This window comes from Cheilinus undulatus, linkage group 13, assembly GCF_018320785.1.
Source record: "Cheilinus undulatus linkage group 13, ASM1832078v1, whole genome shotgun sequence".
Taxonomy (NCBI): domain Eukaryota; kingdom Metazoa; phylum Chordata; class Actinopteri; order Labriformes; family Labridae; genus Cheilinus; species Cheilinus undulatus.
The window spans coordinates 28,974,272-28,998,859 of NC_054877.1; the positions used below are offsets into that span (position 1 = coordinate 28,974,272).

Here is a 24,588-nt window from a genome sequence, read left to right on the forward strand (position 1 = left end):
ATGAGCAGAGAGCAGTGACAGAGGACGGGCTTTCTCCTCCATCTCACTTCATCATCACCAACACATACACCATCGACCACCATCATCATCATCAGCGCAGGTCACGTGGTTCGTCGGGAGCGGGGGGTGGGTGTGTCTAATCGTGTGTGGTTTCATTCATAACTACAGTGTTCATTTGAAGCTTCAATTAAAGTATGTAGAGGGGGCAGAGAGCCTGTGGGGCGCCGCTTCGCACTGACTCTTCACCCGGGTGAGTGTCGCCTCTTATCCCGCTCTCATCAGGACCAGTCCGCTCATCTGTCCACGCGTGCTCCCGGAGCAATGTGTCACTATTTCATTACGTAACATGTTGGGATAGGTGCTTTCTCTGTGGGATGTTTGGTGAGTCCGCTCCATGTGTGACTGACGGTGATTTGGTGCCCGCAGGCTGAGCGCACACGACGCAGAGATGTGGAACAGCTGTGATCGGAGGCTTTTCGGAGGAGAGAGGAAGATGCTGCTGATGCTGAGGATGAAGCTTAGGCTGCTGCTGCCGCGCTCCGCCGGCTGCAGCGGGTCTCTGTAGTCAGGAGTCGGCACGGAGCCTCAACACCGCCTGCATACACCGTAAGATATCCTGCTGCACATCTGGACACCATCGCCATCCACAGCTACACCCCTATCCTCTTCCTCATCACTCTATGTAGTACTGCTGCTGCTCTAACATCATAAACATCAGATGATGGAATTAACTAGAAAGTAGCTGTCTGTCTGTCTGAGCCTCCTCCATCTGTCTGTCTGCCTCTGTGCTGTCTGTGGTCACTGCGAGAGATGATGCCAGGGTTTAACACGCACTCACCATTACGCACGAAAACACACGAAATATTTTTCTTTCTATGTGTGTGTGTGAGCAGGGAGGATTCTGTTTACTTTCTGAAAAAAATACGCCTCGTGAAGCTAGAGTGAGCAAAGGTTAAATATATAGGACAATTAAAAAAAGAAAAAAATATTATTATGAATAATTAACACTGCAGCAGTTCTCACCTACAGCTACTATAATTATAATAATAGCAATAATGCACACAATCCTGCTTATATAAAAGATTGAACTGAAATAATAACAATAGAAGAAGAGAGGAGAAAAACAGGATCATGAAACCAAAGGAGGAGGAAAAAAGAAGAAATAAGACAGAAGATGAAAAAGTGGAGGAAAAAGAAGACAAGAAACTAAGAAAAGGAAGTATCGTTATCACTCTACAGATAAAAATGTGTTCAAATTTTGCCATTAATACTTCTCTTAGTAAATGAATCCATACATAAGCAAGTACATTTGCATGAGTAAAAATGTATAAAAATGTATGTTTGATCCTTAAGTTCATAGTAATGCAAAAATTACTTACAATATGAACAGAATCTGCAACCATTCATGAAAATGTAAGTACAAAATTTAATCAGATAAAAATATAGGCTATTTAAACAATTTCAAATTAATGTATCCTTAATTTCCCCTTTAAATATCCTTAAGGGTACCAAAAACATTAAATTACATTGTCTGAAAATTAAAAGTAGCATTGTGTTTACAGAATGAGAGCTCCATAAGATAAGATAAGATAAGATAAGATAAGATAAGTCTGTAGTGATTCCACATTTGGTGAAATTTGGTTAGAACAACAGCTCACATTAGAGGGATAGAAGTTATTAATATATATTTCAAAGTGAAGAAAAAGTGTGCCTGCACTACTTAAATAAAAGAGAAAAATAGCAAAAGCAATAATAAGATTCACATATGAACATTTAGAAGGACCAACATTAGAATCTATAAAGAAGCACACATAGTTTACTTCACATTAATGTGAATGTGGTTCTATATTACTGGGTAAAATTACACAAATGAAAGTAATTATAATCAAATTAATGATTAAATCATTTGATCTTACATGATAAAGTCCTAAATGGTTGCTGTACAAACATGACATATTAAAAAGTGAAGTATAGTTTTGAACTAATCTTGCCTTTACATCAGCATTTAGTCATGACTGCTCCACTGTGAGTCAACATACATACATTAAAGAGCATGTATGGAGTCTAACTGGAAGGGATCTTTAAAAAAGTGAGAGGATTTGTTTGGAACATGCTGGATGGATCCTGGATGTGTGTTAAAATATAGACAGGGAAAAAAAATCAGCATTTCTGGAGGTCCTTATATAAATTGTAAATAAGTGGAAGTTCATTTTCTGTTAAGTAGAAGTGGTTCAGTTAAACAGCTTAGTTACCACAGTCCAATGATATACGTAAATGGACTTCTTCTGCAGCTTACTGTCGTCAGTGGACTGTTATAAAAGCAAGAAAAGGACAAAGACAGCCTGCAAGGACATCTTTGAGACCTTGGGGAATAAAAAGGATAAGACGATCGAATCATTTAATTCCTCCTGAGGTGGCTTTCAACCATTTAGAAATGAGAAGTTATTCAGCAGATTTGAAAGCGAGACAGAAAAACAGTTTTTTTGACAGCTATAGAAAAATCTGTCTTTTTTATGTTCATTTTTTGGTAATATTCCCTTAAGTTTCTCTTCTGTATTATCAGTGTTGGAACATTTCATTAATTGTTTGTTACACTTTCTCAGATAAGAAGTTAAAAATGAGGCTGATTGTACAGTCAAACACAACTTTATCAAATATGCCTTTATTGGATACAGATACCATTCATTTCAAACCTCACATTTACCTTTAAACTGAGCAAATTTAAGAATGTAAGAGTTGAAGGGTTTTTAGCGTCATGTGTGCGTGCTTCTCTATTGTTGGAGCGTTCCTGCGATTCAGGACTTGGTCCTCATCATCGTTACCTTGAGCCATTATATGTATGAGATGTTACATAAAACATTACTCTCACATGGTGAGGGAGTGTGCGGCTGAGTAAATGTGTGAGCGTGTGAGGGTAAGGTATGCAGTCATGGACTGATGTTACACAAGCTGCTCTCTGTGTAAATAATGATGTTCTTTCAGCTCCTCTGCTTTTATTTTGATCACACATTTCTCTCTATCTCAGAGTCAGATTTACTGACAGCTCTGCAGTGAACACAATGATTATAAAAGATTCTGAGTGATCACACACACACACACACACACACACACACACACCAGCAGCCTGAACCAGTCAGGATGGATCCATGCTTTCATGTTGTGACCTCCCATCTGAATGTAGCAGCTGAAATTGGGACTCATTAGACCAGGCAACATTTTGGTAAGACTGTGAGAATTGTAGCCTCAGTTTCCTGTTCTTAGCTCACAGGAGTGGCACCCAGTGTGGCCTTCTGCTGCTGTTGAGAGATGGTATTCTTCATCCCTTGGTTATAACAAGTAATTATTCAAGTTACTGTTGCCTTTCTATCATCTCAAACCAGTGAGCCAATCCTCCTCCTTACTGGATATTTTCACTTTTTTGTACCACATTCTGTAAATCCTGGAGATGGTTGTGCATGAAAATCCCAGTAGATTCTGAAATCCTCAAACCAGCCTGTCTGGCACCAGCAGCCACCAAAGTCGCTTAAATCCTCTTTCTTCCCCATCCTGATGCTCAGTCTGAACTTCAGTAAGTCGTCTTGACCACATCTACACGCCTAAATGCATTGAGTTGCTGCTATGTGATTGGCCGATTAGTTATTTGTGTTAACAATTGAACAAGTGTACCTAATAAAGTGGCTGGTGAGTGTATGTATAGATAATAAATTCTGTAGGCACATTCTCACCTTCTCCCAGAACTTCATCATTTTGGTACTTTGCCAGACAATTAGAGTGTAGCCTTTTTTTTTTTTTTACATGTAAACATTTGCTCTGAACTGGTGTACTTATTTAACATTACTGTGGCTGCAGGGAAATGCTGCAGTGGTTTAACAAAAAATTTGCTAAATGGGCAAAAAATAATTTGATTTATGCAGTTTTAAAATCTGTTAATTATGGACCTTAGTTGCATCATTATTAATGCATCAATGCTGACAGCCCCAGTAATTATATTTGTCTTTTGTGAAACTGATGACATCAAAATTGTAAAAAAAATACAAATACTCTGACTGAAGAGTAACAGCCATGGATTTGCCTTTACCTTAGGTTTAATTGATGCTTTGATGTGTTTTTAGAGGTTTAAGATAAAAACTATCTTTAGGCTTCTTTATAAAAAGAGAAATGTCACCAGGTGTAGATGGGCAGCTTTCTTTTCATGTTTTGTTGTTTTTATAAAACAGTGGAGATCTATGGCATAGCTTGGACTTCAAAAATAAGATTTTCTTGTGATCTTTTCTTTGATTTACAGAGAATCAATCAGTGAACAATAGCTTTTCATGTAAACTTTCCACCTATTGACCTTTAAAAAACTGTGATAAAGTAAAAAAAAAAAAAAACAGCTCTTTTTGACTATTCCTCTGTCCTCTGCAGGGTTCACTCACGCTGACCTGGACCATGAGCGATGATTCGCCTGTTCTGACAAGTCTGACTGACAACTCCACTGTGAGTACAGCTGTACACACACTACACCTTCACATCTGTTATCTGGGATCAGTCAGTCTATTTTCTGGCTGTTCTGTTTCCTGGATTAATCGAGTTTCAGTAATTGAGAGAAGCTCTTGTTATTTGCCCCCCCCTTAACAGAAAATGGAAGAAAAGGAAAAATAAGCCATTTTCTAATTTTTTAGTTTTTGACAGAAAATTTAAATAAAAAAGGAAACGATCCATTTTCTGTTTCATTTCGGTCACAAAAACAAAAAAAAAAAGTAAAAAAAGAGGGTCCAAGCTGTCAGACAGCCAGTTTATTTTCTGGCAGATCCATTTCCTGGATGAAACCATACTCAAAAATTGGGAGAAACTTTTATTATCCCCTTTTTCCTTTTTTTGACCAAAACTGGAAAAACAAGTTGTTTTTCTATCTATCAATCCATCTATCCATCTATCTATCTATCTGATTCCTGATGTTTTTTGCATATTTATCACACTTAAATGTTTTGGAACATCAAACCAATTTTTATATTTCACAAAGACAACCCAAGTAAATAGAAAATGCAGTGTCTGAATGATTATTTAATTTTTTTTTAAGGGAGGAAAAACATCCAAACCTATCTGGCCCAATGTGAAAAAGTGATTGCCCCCTCTTTTTAAATCATGAGTTAACCGTGATTAACCACAGTTCTTGGAAAGCTGAGTTCGTTTCACTGGCCTCACACAGGCCTGATTACCACCAGATTTGTTGAATCATGAAATCACTTAAATAGAAGCTGTCAGACAAAATTAAGTAGGCTACAAGATCCCAAAAAGAAACACACAGCCACGATCCAAAGAAATTAAAGAACAAATGAGAAACAAAGTGATTGAAATCTATCAGTCTGGAAAAGGTTACAAAGCCATTTCCAAGGCTTTGGGATCCCAGCAAACCACAGCCAGATCCATTATCCACAAATGGAAAAAACTGGCAAAAGTGGTGAACCTTCTCCGGAGTGGTCAGCCAACCAAAATGACTCTAAGAGTGCAACGACAACTCCAGGAGATCACAAAAGAACCTAGAATGACATCCAAAGAACTGCAGGCCACACTGGCCTCAGTTAAGGTCAGAGTTCATGACTCAATCATAAGAAAGACTCTGGGCAAAAATGGCATCCATGAGAGATTTCCAAGGCCAAAACCGCTGCTGAGAAAAAAGAACACAAAGTCTCGTCTCACATTTGCCAAAAACATCTTGATGATCCCCAAGACTTCTGGAGAAACATTCTGTGGACTGATGGGAAAAAAGTTGAACTTTCTGGAAGGTGTGTGGCCCGTCACATCTGGATTAAAAATAACAGCATTTGATAAAATGCACATCATGCCAACCGTCAAATATGGTGGTGGCAGTGGTCTGGGGCTTCTTTGCTGCTTCAGGACCTGGACCACGCTGTGATTGATGGAACAGTGAATTCTGCTGTCTACCAGAAAATCCTGAAGGTGAACATCCGGCCATCAGTTTGTGCCCTCAAGCTCAAGCGCTCCTGGGTTATGTAGCAGGACAACGATCAGAAACATACCAGCAAGTCCACCTCTAAGTGGCTCAAAACAAACAAACAAACAAACAAAAAAAAAAACAATTAAGGTTTTGGAGTGGCCAAGTCAGGGTCCGTACTTAAATCCAATTGAGATGCTGTGGAGTGACCTTAAACAGGCAGTTGATGCTGGAAAGCCCTCCAATATGGCTGAGTTAAAGCAATTCTACGCAGAAGAGTGGGCCACAATCCCTCCACAGCGATGCGAAAGACTCATCACCAGTTATCGCAAACATTGATTTCAGTCATTGATGCCAAGGGTGGCACAACCAGTTATTAGGTTCAGGGGGCAAATATTTTTTCACATAGGGCCAGATAGGTTATGTTTATCATATGTTCATCATACATTGTATTTTGGCATATAATAATACTCTAAAATTCAAGGGAAGTCTCTTGTTTTGACATGGAGGCTTTTATTTTGAAAAGCCAACCTTTCCCAATGGTCACATGATTTCCTTTTCCCCAAGTCTTTCATTAAATGAAGATAACAAAATAACAGAATTGAAATTAAAAAAATGGACCCCCCTTTTTTTTAAAGGTTTATTTTGGGCATTTTTGTGCCTTTATTTGATAGAGGAGGATAGTGGATAGAGTCGGAAACAGGGACGAGAGCAGGGGAGAGACATGCGGTAAAGGGCCTCAGGCCTGATTCGAACCCAGGTAGTCCGCATACATGGGGCGCACCTTAACCACTCGGCCCCCTGCGCCCCATGAACCCCTTTCTTAAAAAATGTTTGTTTTTCCATTTTAGTGACCAAAACGGGAAAAAGAAAAATGGCTTGTTTTTCTGTTTTTCCATTTTTGGTCAAAAACCAAAAAAAAAAAAAAAAAAAATTGGAAAAAAAAAAAAAAAAAATTGGAAAAACAGCTGGTTTTTCCATTTTTTTGGTGCAGTTTTGGTCAAAAATGGAATAACAAGAGTTTCTCCTGAATTTTGAGTCTGGTTTCAACCAGGAAATGGATCTGCCAGAAAATACATTGACCTCAGACAATACACTGATTGTGATCCTCTACCAGCTTCCCATTGGCTAGTTTGTCAAAAAAATCCAAGAACAGAAATACATCTGGGGCACGCAGAGAAAGTTTCGAACGTGAAAATGAAGAGAGAAAATCAAAGAGTGACAGTTATACAAGTGAGCTGAAGCAACCTGAAGGAAAGCAGAATGGTTTGAGCAAAAGTAGAGGAAATCTGAGCAAGCAGCTGAAGATCATGCAGACATTTTAAGTGCAAATACAAAACCTAAGCCCAGAGAGGAGCTTTAGAGCACAAAAGAAGGTTTTAAGGCAAAAAAGCACAAAATCAATGAGTCATGCTCTCGTAACTTTAAATAAACCCACAATAAAAAAACACCATCTCTTAATGTTTAGATATAACGGTCGACGTGTATCTCATAACTAAAGCAAACATATCTGAGGGCTCCTTGCTGCTCGAGGCTGTTACCTATCTTTGCCTGAAAGCAGAACTACCTATGACATCAAAGTGGACATCCACCACTAGCACCAACCAATCAGCAGGCAGAATAGACACACAGCACAGTGTTCCAGTCTCAGGTATTATATTCCAGGTGTGGAGGACAGCCTGATCTGTATCCAAAGAGGATTTGATTCACAAACAGGACTGTGTGTGCTGTTGTCGTTATGTGTACAGCAGTCTCTGGAGAAAGTGGGGAGGGGGTTTATCTGAGGGCTGATTATTGGACAGTTAAAGTCGCCTGTGAGGACGAGCAATGACAGTGCTTTGCCTCCACAGTGTGAGTTAGAAACACGGCTCTCGGCTGATTGATTGTGTTGTTCCTCTTGTTTGGCCGAGCTTGTGAAAACAGCAAATTTCAATAAGCTGCAGACACTCTGACAAACTCTGCATGTGCTGCACACATGAAACTGGATCTATTAATATGTGCATTATTGCTCTGTATATCTCTGTGGACTTCATCTGAATGTAGGACATGACGGCATCTAATGAATGTAAAAATATTCTCCATGTGTGCATGCTTGTGTACATGAGACCTTGTTTTACACATGCTAGCTTGAAGCAGGTTTAGCTGAATGAAAAGTGGAAAAAAAGTGTTTTAATTTGTTCTGACGTGCTGTGATTGTCAGCTTTTTTCCTGCTCTCTCTCTCCTGTGCTGTTAGATTGAGCTCAGGATTGAAGCTGACAAAGATTGATTGATGTTTTTACTTAAGGAACTACCTCCCCCATTTACAGGGAACGCAGAGTTGACATAAAAACAGCTGTTCTTGCTCTTTATCACACACACACACACACACACAGAAACCCTCTGCCTGCTTAAATACACCTACTTTGACGCTGAATTTATCTGCAGTTATATTAGTCCCTGTGAGGAGCTTTATGCTGGCTATGATGTCACTGAATTTAATGCTGATGCCTCTATATTTCATACAAAAAAAACATTTTAAAACATCAGCAGCAAGACTGATCATTTCTATACAGTTGTTTTTCATGCTTGTGTAACCACTAACCTGTGGTAGCTGTCAGACTTAGTTTATGTACGTCACAGCAAAGATTAGTGGTAGGAGACACGCTATATGGACAAAAGTATTTGGCCACACATGTCAATTATTGAGTCCAGCTGCATCAATCAGACCTGTTTTTTGGGTTATATAAAATCAAAAACCTAACCATATCAACTCCATGTTAAAGTACATGTATTTGAATACAATATCATTACAGTCCCTGTTGGGAAAAATTTAGGTAGCCAAATACTTTTGTCCATACAATACCAGTTTTGTCGGTTCCACAGCTTTTCCCTTTTTGAAGCTGGGGTTCCTCTTATTGAAGCTGTTTTGTTTGATTTGGAATACGTCTGGCTTTTGCAGGCCCTTTGCCCTGACCGGCCACCTTAATTATATATTTAGATGTAAAACAAAAGGTAACCATTACTTCAATTTAGAAGGGACCATGTCTTTGCTAATGTCCATTGGCTCCTTCAAGACTCTGCGCCCCAGAAAGGTTTACCCTCCCCCCCTTATGGGCAGTGTTGAGCAGAGGCCTCTTATCAAACAGCTACAATGCACCTGTCAGTCATCAACACCTCTAATTGAGGCCTGAGTTAGAAATGCTGATTCATGCTTTTATATCCTCCCAGCATGACTATTGAAACACCCTTTTCACCTGCTTGAATAAATCATCCCTTAATCGGTTACACATGGTTCAAAATGCCGCTGCAAGTTTACTGACTCAGTCCACTAGAACAGCTCACATCACTCCGATTTTATTTTCCTTACATTGGCTCCCAATTAATTTCTGAATTCATTTTAAAATCCTTGTTTGCGTATATAGGCCCTTCATGGGCAGGCACCCAATTACATTCCAGACCTGCTCCATCCCTACATCCCCAGTCGATCACTCAGGTATTCTGAACAGGTTTTACTGGTGTGTTCCCCGAGTGCATTTAAAAACTAAAGGCTACCGTGCTTTTGAATATGTGGTGCCTGCTCCCTGGAACTCTCTTCCACTCCAGTTGCGCTCATCTGCTTCAGCAGAGGTTTTTAAAAAGGAGCTTAAAACATATCTTTTCAGATTGGCTTTTGAACATCTATAACATTGATTTGGATATGTGCAATTGTTTCATGGTTTTTCATATTCTTGATGCTTTGCTGTTTTTTATTTGTTGTATTTTAATTTTAACTGTTGTGAAGCACTTTGTGACATTGTTCTGTGAGAGGTCCCAAATAAAATTTACTTACTTACTTACTAATTATGTCTGACTTGTACCCTTCATAAAATCAAAACAGATAACTTGAATGTGAATTAACACCCCCCCCCCCCCCGGAAAGTGTTTGCTAATAGCAATATGAGCTAACTAGACCAAATGTGCTCTTTATAAATGGGTGTAATGTGACTTCTGGGACTTTTGCAGTCAGCCTCTACTGGACATTTGAGGAACTGCACTTTTTTTACTGACATGTTGGCTTCATTTTTCAAACACCAAATTTTTACACTTCAGATAAAAATGATAAAATGATTAACTGATCAGACAGATAGTGGATCAAATGTGTGTATGTGTATTCAGCAGCAGATCTGACCCCTCCTGTTAAAGTCGTTGTCATCTAAAGGTCAGTCTGTGCTCTATAAGAAGCATCTCCACCTCTTTGATTCCTTTAAACCAGTTCAACCTTTAACATTTTATAACCCTTAATGTTTCAATGGAAGAGTTTTCCATTTGTGGCAGGGAAAAGGGACCAATTGTTCTTGCGCTCTCTATTGATACTGACATTGGAAGAAGAGCCAGGAAAGTCTTGTGTGGGGATTGCTCATGTGCGTCTGCATCCTCCTCCTCCTCCTCCAAATTTCCATTTTTAGCCCGCGGAGGCCTCATTTCCCTCTCATTGAGAAGAGCTGGGAAATTGAATTAAGGGTCTCGCTGACGTTTCGATTAGCATCCCCGCGCTCGCTCAGCCAAGACTGAGAGTATTAATCAGAGAGAGTAGCTGTCTCTGTATGTGTGTGTGTACACGGGCAGGATGTATATGAGCATGTGTGTGAGTGGATAAGAATCACTGCAGGGAGTGGCGACTTAAGAAAGTCTTTCAGTGCTAATTCAACCCCTTATTAAATATTAGGCTGCTTATCTGACAGCGTAATGTGACAAAGACATTCCTCATTGCTGCAGAGCTCAAAGGGAGAGGAATCAATGTTTGAAGCTGCAGGTTTGACACAGCAGCAAAGCTCACAACAACAACACACCCACAGTATGGACACTTCAGCGTTATTGTGTTAGTTAGAGGCTGCAACAATGCTATTTAAACACAAGAAATAGACATGCATTTACACAGCAGCCCAAAACAGAAAATTAATACATTTTTATTTTTGTTTGAAAGCTAATATTTTGATTATTTTTCAAGCTAATGTCTTCCGCCATAATTGCACCAGCCTCTTGTTGCTACTTGCATACGTCATGAGCCCAAAAGTACTGCTTCTTACTCCTGATTGGTCCTGTCACTTTCTCTACCGGGCCCAATCTGTTCAGTTTGGAGCTTTGCAAGATGAATTTGCCAGTGAGAAACACGGAAACGGGCGAATCCATCTGCTTTGCAAGGTTAAGTTTCTGTGAATATTTTATTTCCAAATGTTTTGTTAGCTAGGAAAAGTTTACCATTATTTTTGCTTTATCAAGTGGGAAATGCATCTAGAATCCAAGAAATCCAAAATTATACATAAACCCCATTTGAATAGATAAAAAGGAGAACAGTGCTGCAGCTAAAGCTTTTAACTTCAGCCAGCCTATGGTGGACACTAGAAAAACTGCAGTTTTTTTGGACTTCATTATTATTATTATTATTTTTAACCACAGAGGTTACTGCTTGGTTTGAGTCCAATCTACGGATACACTGTGTGCTCAGAGTGGAATATTGCAGTCAATACTATTAAGGATAATTTCCCAATTTAAGTTTGCTTTCCTTGTTCAATTATTTTTTTATACTGGTGGAATCAGAGGGGGGCAGTTGCCCTCCTGGTCCACTAATGTTTGAAAACAATGGTTGTGGAAGTGCCCTGATTGAATGCCCCTATGAAAGGTAAATGTGATTAAGGCCATCCAGGATGCCCTACAAATTTGCCTTTTTGGAGCCCTCTCAATTGGAAAAATTTTGCAAAGTGCCCTCTTTGATTCCACCTAATTTGGGAAATTTGACAAAGTGCCCTCTGTAATGCAATCTGAATGGGATAATTTTGATAAAGTTCCCTCAAGGATGCCCTCAGTATGGACAGAATTGAAAAAATGCCTTCTAAGGGGGCAAAATTTGACAAAATGTGTCCTCTTTGGGGCCCCCTACCTGGGGAAAAAAACTTCAGAAAGTGCCCTCCTTGGTGCCTTCTCAATGGGTAAAATCTGATAAAGTGCCCTCTAAGATGCCCTCAGTATGAACAAAATTTGATAAAATGCCATCTTTGTGGGCAAAATCTGACAAAATGCTCTCTTTGGTGCCATCTTTGAAGGCAAAATTTGCCAAATTTTCCTTTTTGATGTCTTCTTAGGGGGCAAATTTGACACATTCACCTTTTAGGTGCCCTGTTAATATGCAAGATGTGACAAGACACCTTCTTTGGTGCCCTCTATGTGGACAAAATTTGCCCAAACTTGTGTGCTGGTGCCCCACAGGATATAGCTGGTTTCTTTTTTATTTTTGGCCATTTTTGACCATCAAACATCCTGACCCCGCTACTGTTTTTGATTATTTAAATACTTTAGTGGTTTCCAAATAACCTGCTAAGGCAGACTGGTGTGCCTTGAAGCAAGTTCACGTGTGCCTCAGGAATTTGTAAAACCATACATTTTTACTACAACTACACAACAACTAAATATACTGCAATGTGTTTAAGAGGCGATTTTGCATGGATATGAAAATATTGTGCTTACAGATTTTGTCTTGATCTTATGTGTGCCCTGGGCAAAAAAGTTTAGACAACACTCTATTTTAACAGGTTGAAATTACGAACAGAATTAAAACATATGATAGAACTAAATACATTTTTGTTGTAGTGTTGAGTTAAAGGCATTATTTAAGCTGCTCATTAATATCACAAGTTAAAGTGACAAAGCCAGACATTCTGCTGCTCTGTGGGTGGCGTGTATGTCTGTGTGCCATGTTCCATGTTTTCCTGCCTCTCTACCCGCGGCAGTATGTTAAAAGTAGCCCAATTTGGAGGAGACATGACAGTGTATGCACCTTTGTCAGGGTCCTAACCTCTTGCCCTGGTTCCCTCCATCAGGACGTACCCGTGTCTGCGGGCCAGGTGGAGAACTATGTGCTGCTGTTGGTGCTGCTGAGTGTTTTCGCCGGGGGGACGCTGGTGCTGCTCTCCCTGCTGCTCCTCTTCTGTCACCGCTGCTGCATGGGGGGGCGACGCTACTCCAGGTGGGTGACTCATAGTGTGTGGGACCTTGCAGCCTCTGACTCTTCTGCAAACACACAAATGGGGATCATGGCAGCCAGCGTGATTGTGACAGCAGCGGATTAAAGCTGTACTGAATATGAAAACTGAGAGCTGTGAGAGTGGAAAGACTTCAACTTCTTCTCTCTTTCAGAGCCAGTGATGACCTCGAGAAGACAAACACCACGTATGCTGAGGACTCTCAGCCCACCCAAGGTCAGATAGGAGTATTTATTCACTCCTTACATAAATTTTTGAGTCCACTTTTGTAACTAACTCTTTCTCTGTCTATCCTTGTCCTCTTCATCACTCAGAGATCACCATTCATCTGGATGAATCAGATGCTCTCTCAGCTTCAAGCTGTCACGATGGAGAGTCAGAGCGGTTCGTCTCCACCGGGTCCACTGGCCGCAGAGTCTCCTTCAATGAATCTGCACTTTACGAACAGGAGAAGACGACTCAGGATAAAGGACGCAGGTAATGGCATGCTGAACTTAGATACATTTTTAAACATTATATGTAGTAAGGTATGTTGATGCAGCAAGATAAAATGTTTTGTCTTTCTCAGATACACTTTGACAGAGGGAGACTTCCACCACCTGAAAAAGGCCCGGCTGACTCACCTCCACCTGCCTCCGGCTCCGTGTGATTTAAAGATCCTCACCATAATGGAGTGTGACTCAACAGAGAGCAGCACGGTCAACATAAGTGAGGCTACTGCTCCCAAACTGCCCCTCACCATCTATCAGGTAACCTTACACACTTGGGTTGTCATTTGGGATGCACCTGTTCCACATTTCTCCAGACCAAGTATGAGTAGGCTACTTACATTTAGGTACTTACTGATAGCGAGTACAAACATGAGTGCTAATAATACCAGAACAGTTCTTAACATTATTTAGAAAGTTTATCAAATGCTCTTCATCCTACTCTTGACAATTTATCAGTGCATAGTTTTCATCCTCTCTACTTTTGTCATCCTTATTTATGTTAAAATATCACCAAAATGGTAGGTTAATTGGTGACTCTAAATTGCCCGTAGGTGTGAATGTGAGTGTGCCTGGTTGTCTGTCTCTATATGTCAGCCCTGCGATTGACTGGCAACCAGTCCAGGGTGTATCCCGCCTCTCGCCCGATGACAGCTGGGATAGGCTCCAGCCCCCCCGCAACCCAGAACAGAATAAGCGGTATAGAAAATGGATGGATGGATGGATATCACCAAAATGCAGACACTATCTCAACTTTAACAACATACTCACATAATTCACTCACAGATACATGACACTGGTATCAGTATCTGTGCTTACTTAGTTCTCAAGATACCAGAATGTTAAACTTTACAATGGTTTTCAGTACAAATGTCATTATATTGATACCTGTTCATGTAAATACTGTAAAAGTAGTCCTAGGAACCACATTTTTGGAGACTAATTGTTAACAAACCTGCCCACAGAATTTGCAGGGCCCTTGAAAAACTGAGTAAATGGGCCTGCTCCAGATGTGATTTATTGATGATATCGATAGTCGTTGGATCAGTAGCATAGGCGCTAGCATCCTTTCAAACAGTCACCACATTTTGCAGCTTAAGAGTGTGTTAGGCTATTACTGGTTTTTGAGGTAAAAAATATTTATTTGTGCTAATTTCTACTTTTTAACACTATTTAACCAATCTTCACCACTTCTTTGCCACTTTAATCCATTCTAACCCATTTTTCCTGCTAATCTTGAGCTCTGTTAACCCCTTTTTGCACCTTGAAACCTTTTCATTTGCCAAATTTGGCACAATTTTACCTCTTTTAAAAGGCTGTCAGAAGATACATTTTTAAAATCGCGATTCATCTCAGGATTTCCTTAGTTAATAGTGATTAGTCACACTCTTTATATCTCATTTCTAAATTCTATTTTGCATTTAAAACTGATCTTGTGTTGTTTTTCCATGTTTCAACTGCCATAAACAATGGGTCCTTCCTGTTTAGATATAGACCTGCTTTTTTAGGTAGAGGGAAGATTATCACATGAACTTAACCACAGAAAAAAGGAACTTTTCAAGGATTAAGAAGGAAATAAGGGAACAGTAAAAAGGTAAATGTTTGATAACACAATGTACAGATGACTTTTGAGTTGTGCTCTGTGCTGCCTGGTATTTTTTTATCAAATGAAATGAGACATTAAGGAGCAGTGGTGGACTTCTTTTACACCACTATGGCTGCAGGGAAATGTTACAGTAATTAACCAAAATGTGTTGAAAGGGTCTAAAAGCATTAATTGTAATTAAAGAAAATAAGTGCAGTGATTGTGGATCATAGTTAACTGGGATTAACTCTGACAGCCCTACTTCATACAGATTTTTTGCCGCTTTTTGACCCATTTTCACTACTTCTAAACCCTTTGCACTACTTTTTGCAACTATTTAATTTTTTTTTTCCATTAAAGCTGCCTCAGTTTCTTCTGCTTTACTTTCTACCATCCTGACATTTTTGCACATTATGGCTTAGAAGTGAAGTCTGAAATCACTAGTTGAATGAGTTCATCCACATTAAACATGACAAAAAAGGTAATCCTGTTTTAGGAAAAGAGGTTTACATTTAAAATGGTTATATTGGACCACAGCACAATTGAAAATATTTTTTTGTATATCACAGCTAAATTTTACAATAAACCATGATTTTGCTGACCTCCAGTGGTGCCCAGTTTGGCTGGGCCCCAGGAGGCCCCTTTATCCTCCTTATGGCAGCCTTGATTGTAACCAAAGTCCAGCAGACTTTCCAAATTGCACAAAAACATGGAAAAATATGTAGCTCCTGTAGTTTTTGATTATAAAAATAATCAAAACAAAAAAGAGTTTGTACCATTGTAAAATATGTGGTATGACAAGGTTTTTAACACTTTGACAACCTGAACACAAACAGGGATCGATCTAACTTATTCTGATTTTATCAGCCCACTGACAGAAGAGTCCCAGACTGGAAGGGCCACAGTCTGAGCGGGGGTCTTCCAGGAGACCCGCATCACTCAACCATCCTGGACCAGGGCCTAAGACCAGCATTAACAGCCCTGAAATCACAACACACACGCTCCCAGACTGTGAGTGAACCTTTGAACTCTTTGTTCTGATTATTAGTCACAGGCACTGTGGTATTTTAGTTAATATGGAGGATCACATTTTGATTGAAACACCCCAGACTCAAGTCAAAGGATCACCATGACATCCAGTGTAGAGATTCACAATTCCTAGAAGATAAACTAAAAACAAAGATATCTTTGTAACAGTTACTCCCAGAGACTGACATGCATTGTCATGAAAAACAGGCAGATAAACCTTTGTAAATGTGATTGGTACTCAAAATTAGTTTTTTTAACCTCCAGACCAGTGGATCTCAACAGGTGGGTTGGGACCCCAAAGTGGGTCACTTAGCCATTTTCAGTGGGTCCAGGATGTTTGCTCTGAAAACCAAATATTGCAAACATTTTAACTTTGTTTTGTTTCAACTATTTTTTCTAATTAGATTTTGTTTCACCTGAGGTCCAAACTGCAACATTCAGTTTTAGATCAATTTGAGTAGTTGTACTCTATAGCAATAGGTTTAGCAATTCCTTGACTAAAAGGCCAAAAGTGCATCTTAGCAGCACTTTATCTTGTCTGCTACTATGACAGACAGCTTTTGTAGCTTGGAATATATGGATAAATAATGAATGTTAGACTGCCAACATGCAAGATAACATATACACTTACATGATAAACATCAGCATGTTAGCTAAATAAAACCAAAAAGCACTTATTTTATACCGTTATGTCTTTTAAACTTCTACAGTTTCTTAGTGAATGCCTTTTATTATAGTAGAGTAACCTGCCTTTTATTGTCAACTTTGTAAGTTGAAATTTAAAAATTACACTAAAATAAAGGTTATTAGTGATGTGTCTGCAAGCATGAAAACAAACTACCATTAGCTTTTAACCCTGAACAGCTTCTCAAAGCTGGTTGTATGGATTTATAGTTAACCTTGTTTTATCACCCCACTTACGTTTAGCAACATAAGGGAATATTTCATCAGTTTTTTCTTTTTACCTTTTTTTCCTCAAGCAAAATTAATAATTTCCTCCTTGGGTCTTGCTGTTAATGAAACATTAAACTCTCAGACTCTGAGGAATGCCTGTGGGAAAAGTTTCAAATTAAAGCTGGTATTTCTGTCTCTTCTAAGAGCACTTTCCTTCAACTTTTTCAACTGTTCCCTTTTTCTGCAGTGAAATTATGAGTTAGTAAAACTTGGCACTTTTGGTCCACGGCTTCTTTTACACATTTGGACTCTTCGCTGAAGATGAATCCATAACTAGAGCTGTGATAGGCCACAGGCTGTAAACACAACCATGCACTGTGACTTCAGTCATCACTGAAAATGAGTGACAATATGACAAACTGCTGTCCCCCGAGGGCTTTGCCTCTGATCGTCACGATTCAACTCAGCCAGTCTGCCTGAACCCCTTCCCCCTCACTCTCTGCCTCCTCCTCTCTATTCCTTTCTCCTTTCAGATGGAGGCCGTTGGGGACAGAGGAGAGGCTGACGGAGAGAGAAGGATAAGAGGAGAGTTGAGTCAAGCTCTGAGCCAGAGTTCAGTTCTACATTTCTTCTCTAAACTGCGGCGTCATGCCAGTCTGGAGGGGGCAGGACCTTACTTCAGGAGGTGGAAGTTTGACAGCAGCCACCGGGCTGCCAGCTTGGATGCTAAAGGTTTGGATAAATGTTATAAATAGATTAGTAAGCTTTCCATTTGTGGCTGAAGTCTAACTACACAAAAGCAAGGAGAATAACAGGCCTACTTTATGGGCATATTTTTGATAAGATAAGATGGACTTTTGTTAGATTGTTTTTTTGGCTGATATTTTAAAGAATTGATATAGAGAGGATTAAAATCTAACTACTTAATGCCTCTTTAAAATCAATCCTGACTCATCTATCAGCAACAGAAAAAAATGGTTGATGCAGTGTAAAGAACAAAGACTGATTGTCCATAAAAAGCATTATGGGAAGCACAAGGGGACAAAATCAAGACAGTCTGGCTGCAGACTGTTCATCTCTGACAGCTAATCTCACGACCATTCATCTAAGAAGGCGTTTATCTCAGAATGGAAATAAAAGCTCAAACTTTTTAAATAAAATGGGAAAACCAACAACTTCTGTTTAGGGTGTGGGTACCAAAAGTTAAAGACCCTGTAAAGTGAAATCCAAAATTTGTGTCTTAACACTCGAGATGTGTTGGAATATGGTTGCTGTAAACGTGAAAAAAACGGAGATCTACATAGGACTGAATTTTGGATTTAGACCATTAGAAAGTTTTTTTCACCTCTTTCCTGGTCAGGTTTAATTTGGGCGGGGCAAATATGTGGACTCATGATGTCATGAGCCCACAGTGGGGAATGACCCTGCCCCTCTAACACTAAAATATAAAGTCAAAGAGCAGTTCATCTCAGTACCGTTTGTTTGTTAGCTGATGTCACTGCCTTTATTGAAAGTTAACAGTTAAATGCTGTTTTTGTTCACTGTGAGGTAAATTTGTCAAATCTATCAGCCACAGTGGTCTATGGATAGTTTAAAATATAACAGAGAGATTCAGATTGTAGCATTTTTTTTTTTTTTTTTAAATCTGAGAGTATAATTTTTCACCTAAGTGGGCGTGGCTTCAGCTCATTCAAGAGACACGCCCCCACTGTCCTAGAGCAGATTTTATGGCCTCATTTCTCATAATTTGTAGCTTCGTTTTTATAAACCTAGAGATGTTTTGTTTGACTTAATTTTGACCTGGTGGTTTATTAAACAGTTACCTGTCATACAAAAGACCCAAATACAGATTTATTTTAACTTTACAGGGTCTTTAAAAGGCTTCTTATGAGAAAAAAAGACTGTCTTATCCTCCATGAAAACATTGTAACGCAACAAACACAGTTTACAAACATAGCACTGTTAGCTGCTGTTATTTGAGTAGCTAAGTTAGCTTTAGCTACATTTGCTAAAGCTCCCCACACCAAAGCTAACTTAGCTATAGATAATGGATCTACTTTGCTAACGTAGCTACCAAAGCTAACACAGCTGAAGCAAAGCACACAAAGCTGCCCTGTAGGCAACATAGGTACATTATCTACGTAGCTACATTAGCTACATTTGCTTAAGCCAACTTAGCTACATTGGCTTATGTAGTAACATTAATTACATAGCTGTTAGCTTTAGTTAAAGCTAGCCACAGTTTGTGTGACTACTTCTAAGACTGATCTAGCATAATTTAATCCCAGATTAGACCTGACCTTTGTCCTCTGTTTTATTTACGAGATGTTTCTTAGTCTGTACTGTTTGTGATACAGCTGATGACTGTAACTCCCAGACTTTCTTTATGAATAAAGTTGAAATAAAAACAATCCAAAACAGTAAATACTTTGTACCAGCAAATTACAGCACTTCCTTTCTGAAATATAGGGCATCTCAGATGAACGGTCTTTGAGTGGCCATCACAAATGTATGGTCTGTTGCTCCCAACATTATACAACTTTCATCTGTGATAAAATGATATGTAATCACAAGGAGACACAGAATGGATTCCCTTTTGTTACTGCAGAAACAGGCAAGATGCAAAAATCCAAGATGGCATAGTCCATGGAGGGGATCCTCCCTATGTATGAATAAAAAGTTAATTCTATATTGACCAAAATAAAACAATTTATATATCCAAGTAATTAAACACTTGTGTAGAGGGACTGACTTATAAATATTATGTTGAATTTTTACCAAGTTTGCTTTGCTAAATGCTACAAAATATTACACACAACACCTTTAATGCTACAAAGAATCACCTCTTGAAAAGAAAGTTACCCCATAGTTCAGCCGGCTTATCAGAAATAAATAAGCAAGCCTCTGGCATGCAGTACTCAGATAGTAAAGACACATTTAAAGAAACCCTCTTATGTTTTTACAACACCCCAAACCTTTACGTATTATTATTTGAATGATAGAGTTTCTGATAACATACATGATATGACCCGTGGGGAAGAAAGTCAAATTTGAAGAAAATGGTGATTTGACAGAACTGGAGGGTTGTGCAGTTGGTTAAGGTTAGGGTTAATTAATTAAGGTGCAATCGCAACTTTCTGAAGGGACTGAAAAAGTTGTCAATTGGACCACTCCGATTTCTTCATATGACTTCTTACAGGATCTCCAAAGAGAAAGCCCTTTCAGAGACAGAGGGCAGCGAGTGAAACCACTGATCACACTGAAGACGACTCTCCTCTACGAGATGATGTTGTTCAATCTTTCCCACAAACTCTCAGCCAGACAAGCAGCCTTCAGGCACTCTCTGCAGAGTCTCTATCTCACCCCGTCAATGCACCCTCATCCTCGGTTTTCCTCAGCAGGTACAGCCCCTCCTATTCCTCCATGACTTGCATGAAATCCATATAATTGTTGATTAACTGACTGTAACTTCCTCTGTGTAGCCTACAGTTGGAGGCCATGGAGGAGGTAAGTGGTAGCAGCAGTGCCAGAAGAGAGGATCTCTGTTTGCCAACAAATGATTGTCAAATCCAGAGGCAAGAGGAAGCCACAGAGAATGGAACGGGAACAGAAAAGGAAACAAAGTTTGGTGCAGGAATAAGAACAGAAGCAGCAGAAGTCGAGGGAGAATCTGCTGAGGAAGACGACTTGTTTGGGGAACAACAGGACGCCGCCATACAGGAGAGGTTTGAAGACCTGCTGAGTAAAGCTGCTGACGTGAGAACAGACAATGTGACATCAGATTTGAGGAATAAGAGCGAGGTGGAAATAGATAATGGAGATGAACTGGTTTTGGGTGCTGAAGCCAGATGTCGAACTGACTCTGGCTCATCTCTTACCTTCATGATTCGCCAAGAGAGTTCGGAAGCACCTCCGTCCCTGTACAGAGACATTTGGAGTTTGCGAGCCTCTCTGGAGCAATATGCCTCATCGGACCAGAGCAGCACAGATAGAGAGTCCATCCGTAGTGATGCTGACAGTGTTTCATCCCTTGGTGCAGGAGCTCGCTCTGGACTGGACAGCTGCTTGTCCCAAGACCTGGATGATGAGCCCGAAGGAGAAGGGGAGGGAGAGGGCTTAGAGGGAGTAGGCAGAGGGGCATCAGGTGGGGAAAGTGAGATGGGAAGTGGAGCTGGAGGGGAAGGGGAGGCTAGCAACCGTAAGCTCCTCCAGATGGACAGTGGTTATGCCTCTATTGAAGCACCATCAAAAGCCCCCGAGGAGATGAGACTCTTTGGGACTCCTGGGGCTCCTCGTGGAAAGACTGCATCTGAAAGAAGGTTGTTCTTCACCAGCTCAGGGAGAAAAGGTTCAGTGTGTGAGAGCATTGAGGCCCGGCTGTTTCAGGAGGAGCTGGAAGATGAGATGGCTGACAGCACCGATACAGAGAAGAAACTCAAGGACAGATCTCAAACTGGCAGTCACTCTCTGATCCTTCATGAACCATATCAACTTCTAAAGTCCCTCCATCCTCAGAAACCTACAGAATCTCAACCACAGCATATGTCTCCACTGATGAAACCAATCCAGCAGCCCTGTAGTCCGCACAAACCTCGTTTCCGCCGTCGTGATTACAGCATCGATGAGAAGACAGACGCTCTTTTCAACGAGTTCCTACGTCACGATCCAAGGTTTGACCAGCAGGATTCTCCGCTGCGCACCAGGCATAGATCCAGAGTTCACCTCCGAAAGCAGTGGCAGAGACACAAGCAATACAGTGACCCAGGGTCCAGTGCTGGGGGGAGGTACTCCCCATCTCTGGAGAGACAGAGATTCACCCCGCTGCGGAGAGGTGACAGCGCAGGATACCCTCTGGACACCAGGTACCACAGCACACTATCACGCATCGCAAGTGCAGCTGATGAAGAGGCCAACGAGGTAGCAGCTTGTGAGGAAGCAGCCAAAGAGAGCGCAGAGAACAAAGATCCATCAAGTGAAGGAGCCACGGGGGACACCACAGAGAGTACAGCCAGCTCAACCTCAGAAGGTGCTGATGCAACAAAGAGTTGTGCAGAGTCGAGAGGTGACGCTGAAGGCACCACAAAAAAAGAGGCAGAAAGCACAACAAGCCAGTCTCTGACCACTGTGACGACACAGAAGAGGTACATGGATCCAAGGATTGACAACAGAAACAACAACAGCAGTCAGGCGATCCTGTCAGAGGTTTCCCTGCAGCCAGAGAGCAGCCTGACGGACAAGCTGGTTGTGGCAGTGGAGGAGAGGCTCTATGGGGACTTGCGTACTGCTGATAAACTCAGCCAGGGAGGAACTGGGGGTGTTCTTACTGTGTCCAACACAGCATCACCTGGCTTTAACCCCACATAACCTGCTTACAATCTTCATCAACCTCATTTCAAGTCTGTTTAGAGACAAGCCTTGAACAAAGTTGTCTTTTAGCACTTAAAACACCTTGTTAGGCTTGGTCAGTTTTGGCACCACTTACATTTGGACCAATCTGATACACATGCTCTCACAACTGATCCATCAAGACAAAAACACACTTTAAAAGACAGACCTATCTTCTCTGTTCAGCATTTCCGTTCAGACTTTGGTTTCCATCGCAAAGCAATGCAACATCCCCATTTTCTTGCAGGTAACTCTTCTACAACTCAGATGCATTTATTCAATAGCCATACAAATACAGGCCCATCTTTAGAGGAAAAACACCAATATTTCCCATTTAACTGTGAATTTTCAGCATGCTATTCTGTGTCCAAACAATGTTTATGTGAATAGTGTACAGATTTAAGCTTAAAACATGAAGCACTTTGATGGGAAGAACAATAATGATGGGAGTTTCTGGCATTTCTCTTATTTTCAAACCATATCCTCCTCAAGTGTCCTTGTCTTGATCAACATAACAGTATTGTCTCCATAAAAAACTGGTGTTTTTTATGGCAATTTGAATTCCATATCATTTATTTACCAGATTTATCTCTTTAAACAGTATCAGTAGATGTGGAGAACTTCTGCACACAATTTCTGTGTGACTGCTGACAAAGAAGAGAAAATAAATGCATAAAGAATTTTTATACTCTTATTTCATCTATTTTTATAGTTTTTTTTTTTTTGGCTAAATGTCCTCATTAGTCATCGTTTAAGAGGCGTTCAGAAACTTCAGTGGGCTCAAGCTGAGTGATTTGTATCTCTGTGGGACTGCTGATAGATTATACTTAAAAGCACTGACACAGGAGCCTCTCAGGCATTTTTTTTTTTTTTTTAACACAGATGGTCCAGGGACAGAGTCGATGATGTGAATGCGGAGGTTGAAACTGATAGCAGAAGCACTGTCTGTTCTTAAAACTGAGCAGGACATACTCTGTAATAATTAAGTAAGGTACCTAAACATATTTTTCTTTATGTAAACAAATGGCTTTGAAAAACAAACACTATGAAACATTAAAAGTTGGACAAAATGCCACTATTTGCTCATCTTGATGACAGTTCCTTCATTGCTAGGCGCTGTGACCTCAGTTTATTTTGAGTGATTCCCACATCACTCGCTGTGCTGCAGTAAACAGAACAAAAATCTGTGTTAATCCACAGCTGGAAATAGTTCCCCACAAATGTACCTCTTATTCATGTTCAAACAATAATGCCCAGTATTTTTAAGCACATATTTGTGACCCATTTCTGAGGATTTGTTTGGGCCTCAGGCTGAAAACAGTAAAAATGAGGAAGCTAGAGAATGTCAAAGAACATAGTAATGACACACCCACACTTTATAAGATTTGTTATATAAGTGGGAAATTGTCTATTTACATCTTTACATAATACTCTGAAGGCAACTATTATTTTACATATTAATCACTCTGTCTTCATGTCAAAGTTCATCTCTTCAACATGAGAGTATTGCTGCATGTTGTATGATGAAGAATGTCTCATGGGAATACAGAAAAGGTACAGCTTGTTCCTTTATCTATCAAACACATGGTTTTGAGCTACAGTATCTTATGAAACTCGTGTCTTTGTACTCATTTATGTTGAACCATCTGCTTTATTATGACTCAAACGATTGATGCAGAGAATTTGTCTTGCAGCCAATACAAAGGCTAGACTTCGTGGGACCAACTGAGGCAAATATTGTTTTTGGACTGAAGATTTTTCTGAATAAAAACAGAAAAAAAAATGTTACCTATTCATGTGAGTCATGTAATTTGTTCGATGGCATACTGTGTGACTAACATACAAATATTGTCAAAGAAAACGGAGATCAAAAGTTATTCTCGCTTACTTATCATACCGCTGGAAAATTTTTCATCCTCACCGTGCGTCTCGTTGAAGGGGGAGCCTCTCTTTTTCGACCTTGCTGACGTGCTAAGCGCTGCTTTCTCTCCCTCCCTCAGAGTTGTGACTCACCTGCTCTCTGATCTATTCCCACTGAGGGGCTGATGATGATGATGGGCCTGGGTGCGTAAGAGGGGGGCAGGGCTCCCGCTGATGTGATCTGCACAACAAAGAGCATCACTGGAAAACAAGCGACTGGGTGATAGTGACGATGCGACGCCTGCAGTTGAGCGGCATTGGCTCTTGATATGCAAGGTTCAGACTCAGAGAAAGACAAGGAAAGCGTGCCTCTCTGCCATGTAAATGCAAAATAAATAAAAGAATAAAGATCA

At 40.2% G+C, this 24,588-nt stretch overlaps 1 protein-coding gene across 1 annotated transcript; it reads left to right on the top strand.

Annotated features, from left to right (window-relative positions):
• Positions 1-208: 208 nt before the first annotated feature.
• LOC121520302 (voltage-dependent calcium channel beta subunit-associated regulatory protein) lies at positions 209-24,492 on the top strand. Its single transcript, XM_041803676.1, has 11 exons — positions 209-250; positions 427-606; positions 4,408-4,479; positions 12,773-12,918; positions 13,089-13,150; positions 13,249-13,411; positions 13,503-13,683; positions 15,875-16,018; positions 17,464-17,662; positions 20,130-20,331; positions 20,413-24,492. The coding sequence occupies exons 3-11, from the start codon at positions 4,432-4,434 to the stop codon at positions 22,292-22,294; spliced, it is 3,027 nt and encodes a 1,008-aa protein (XP_041659610.1). The 5' UTR covers positions 209-250; positions 427-606; positions 4,408-4,431; the 3' UTR covers positions 22,295-24,492.
• The last annotated feature ends 96 nt before the right edge of the window (positions 24,493-24,588 follow it).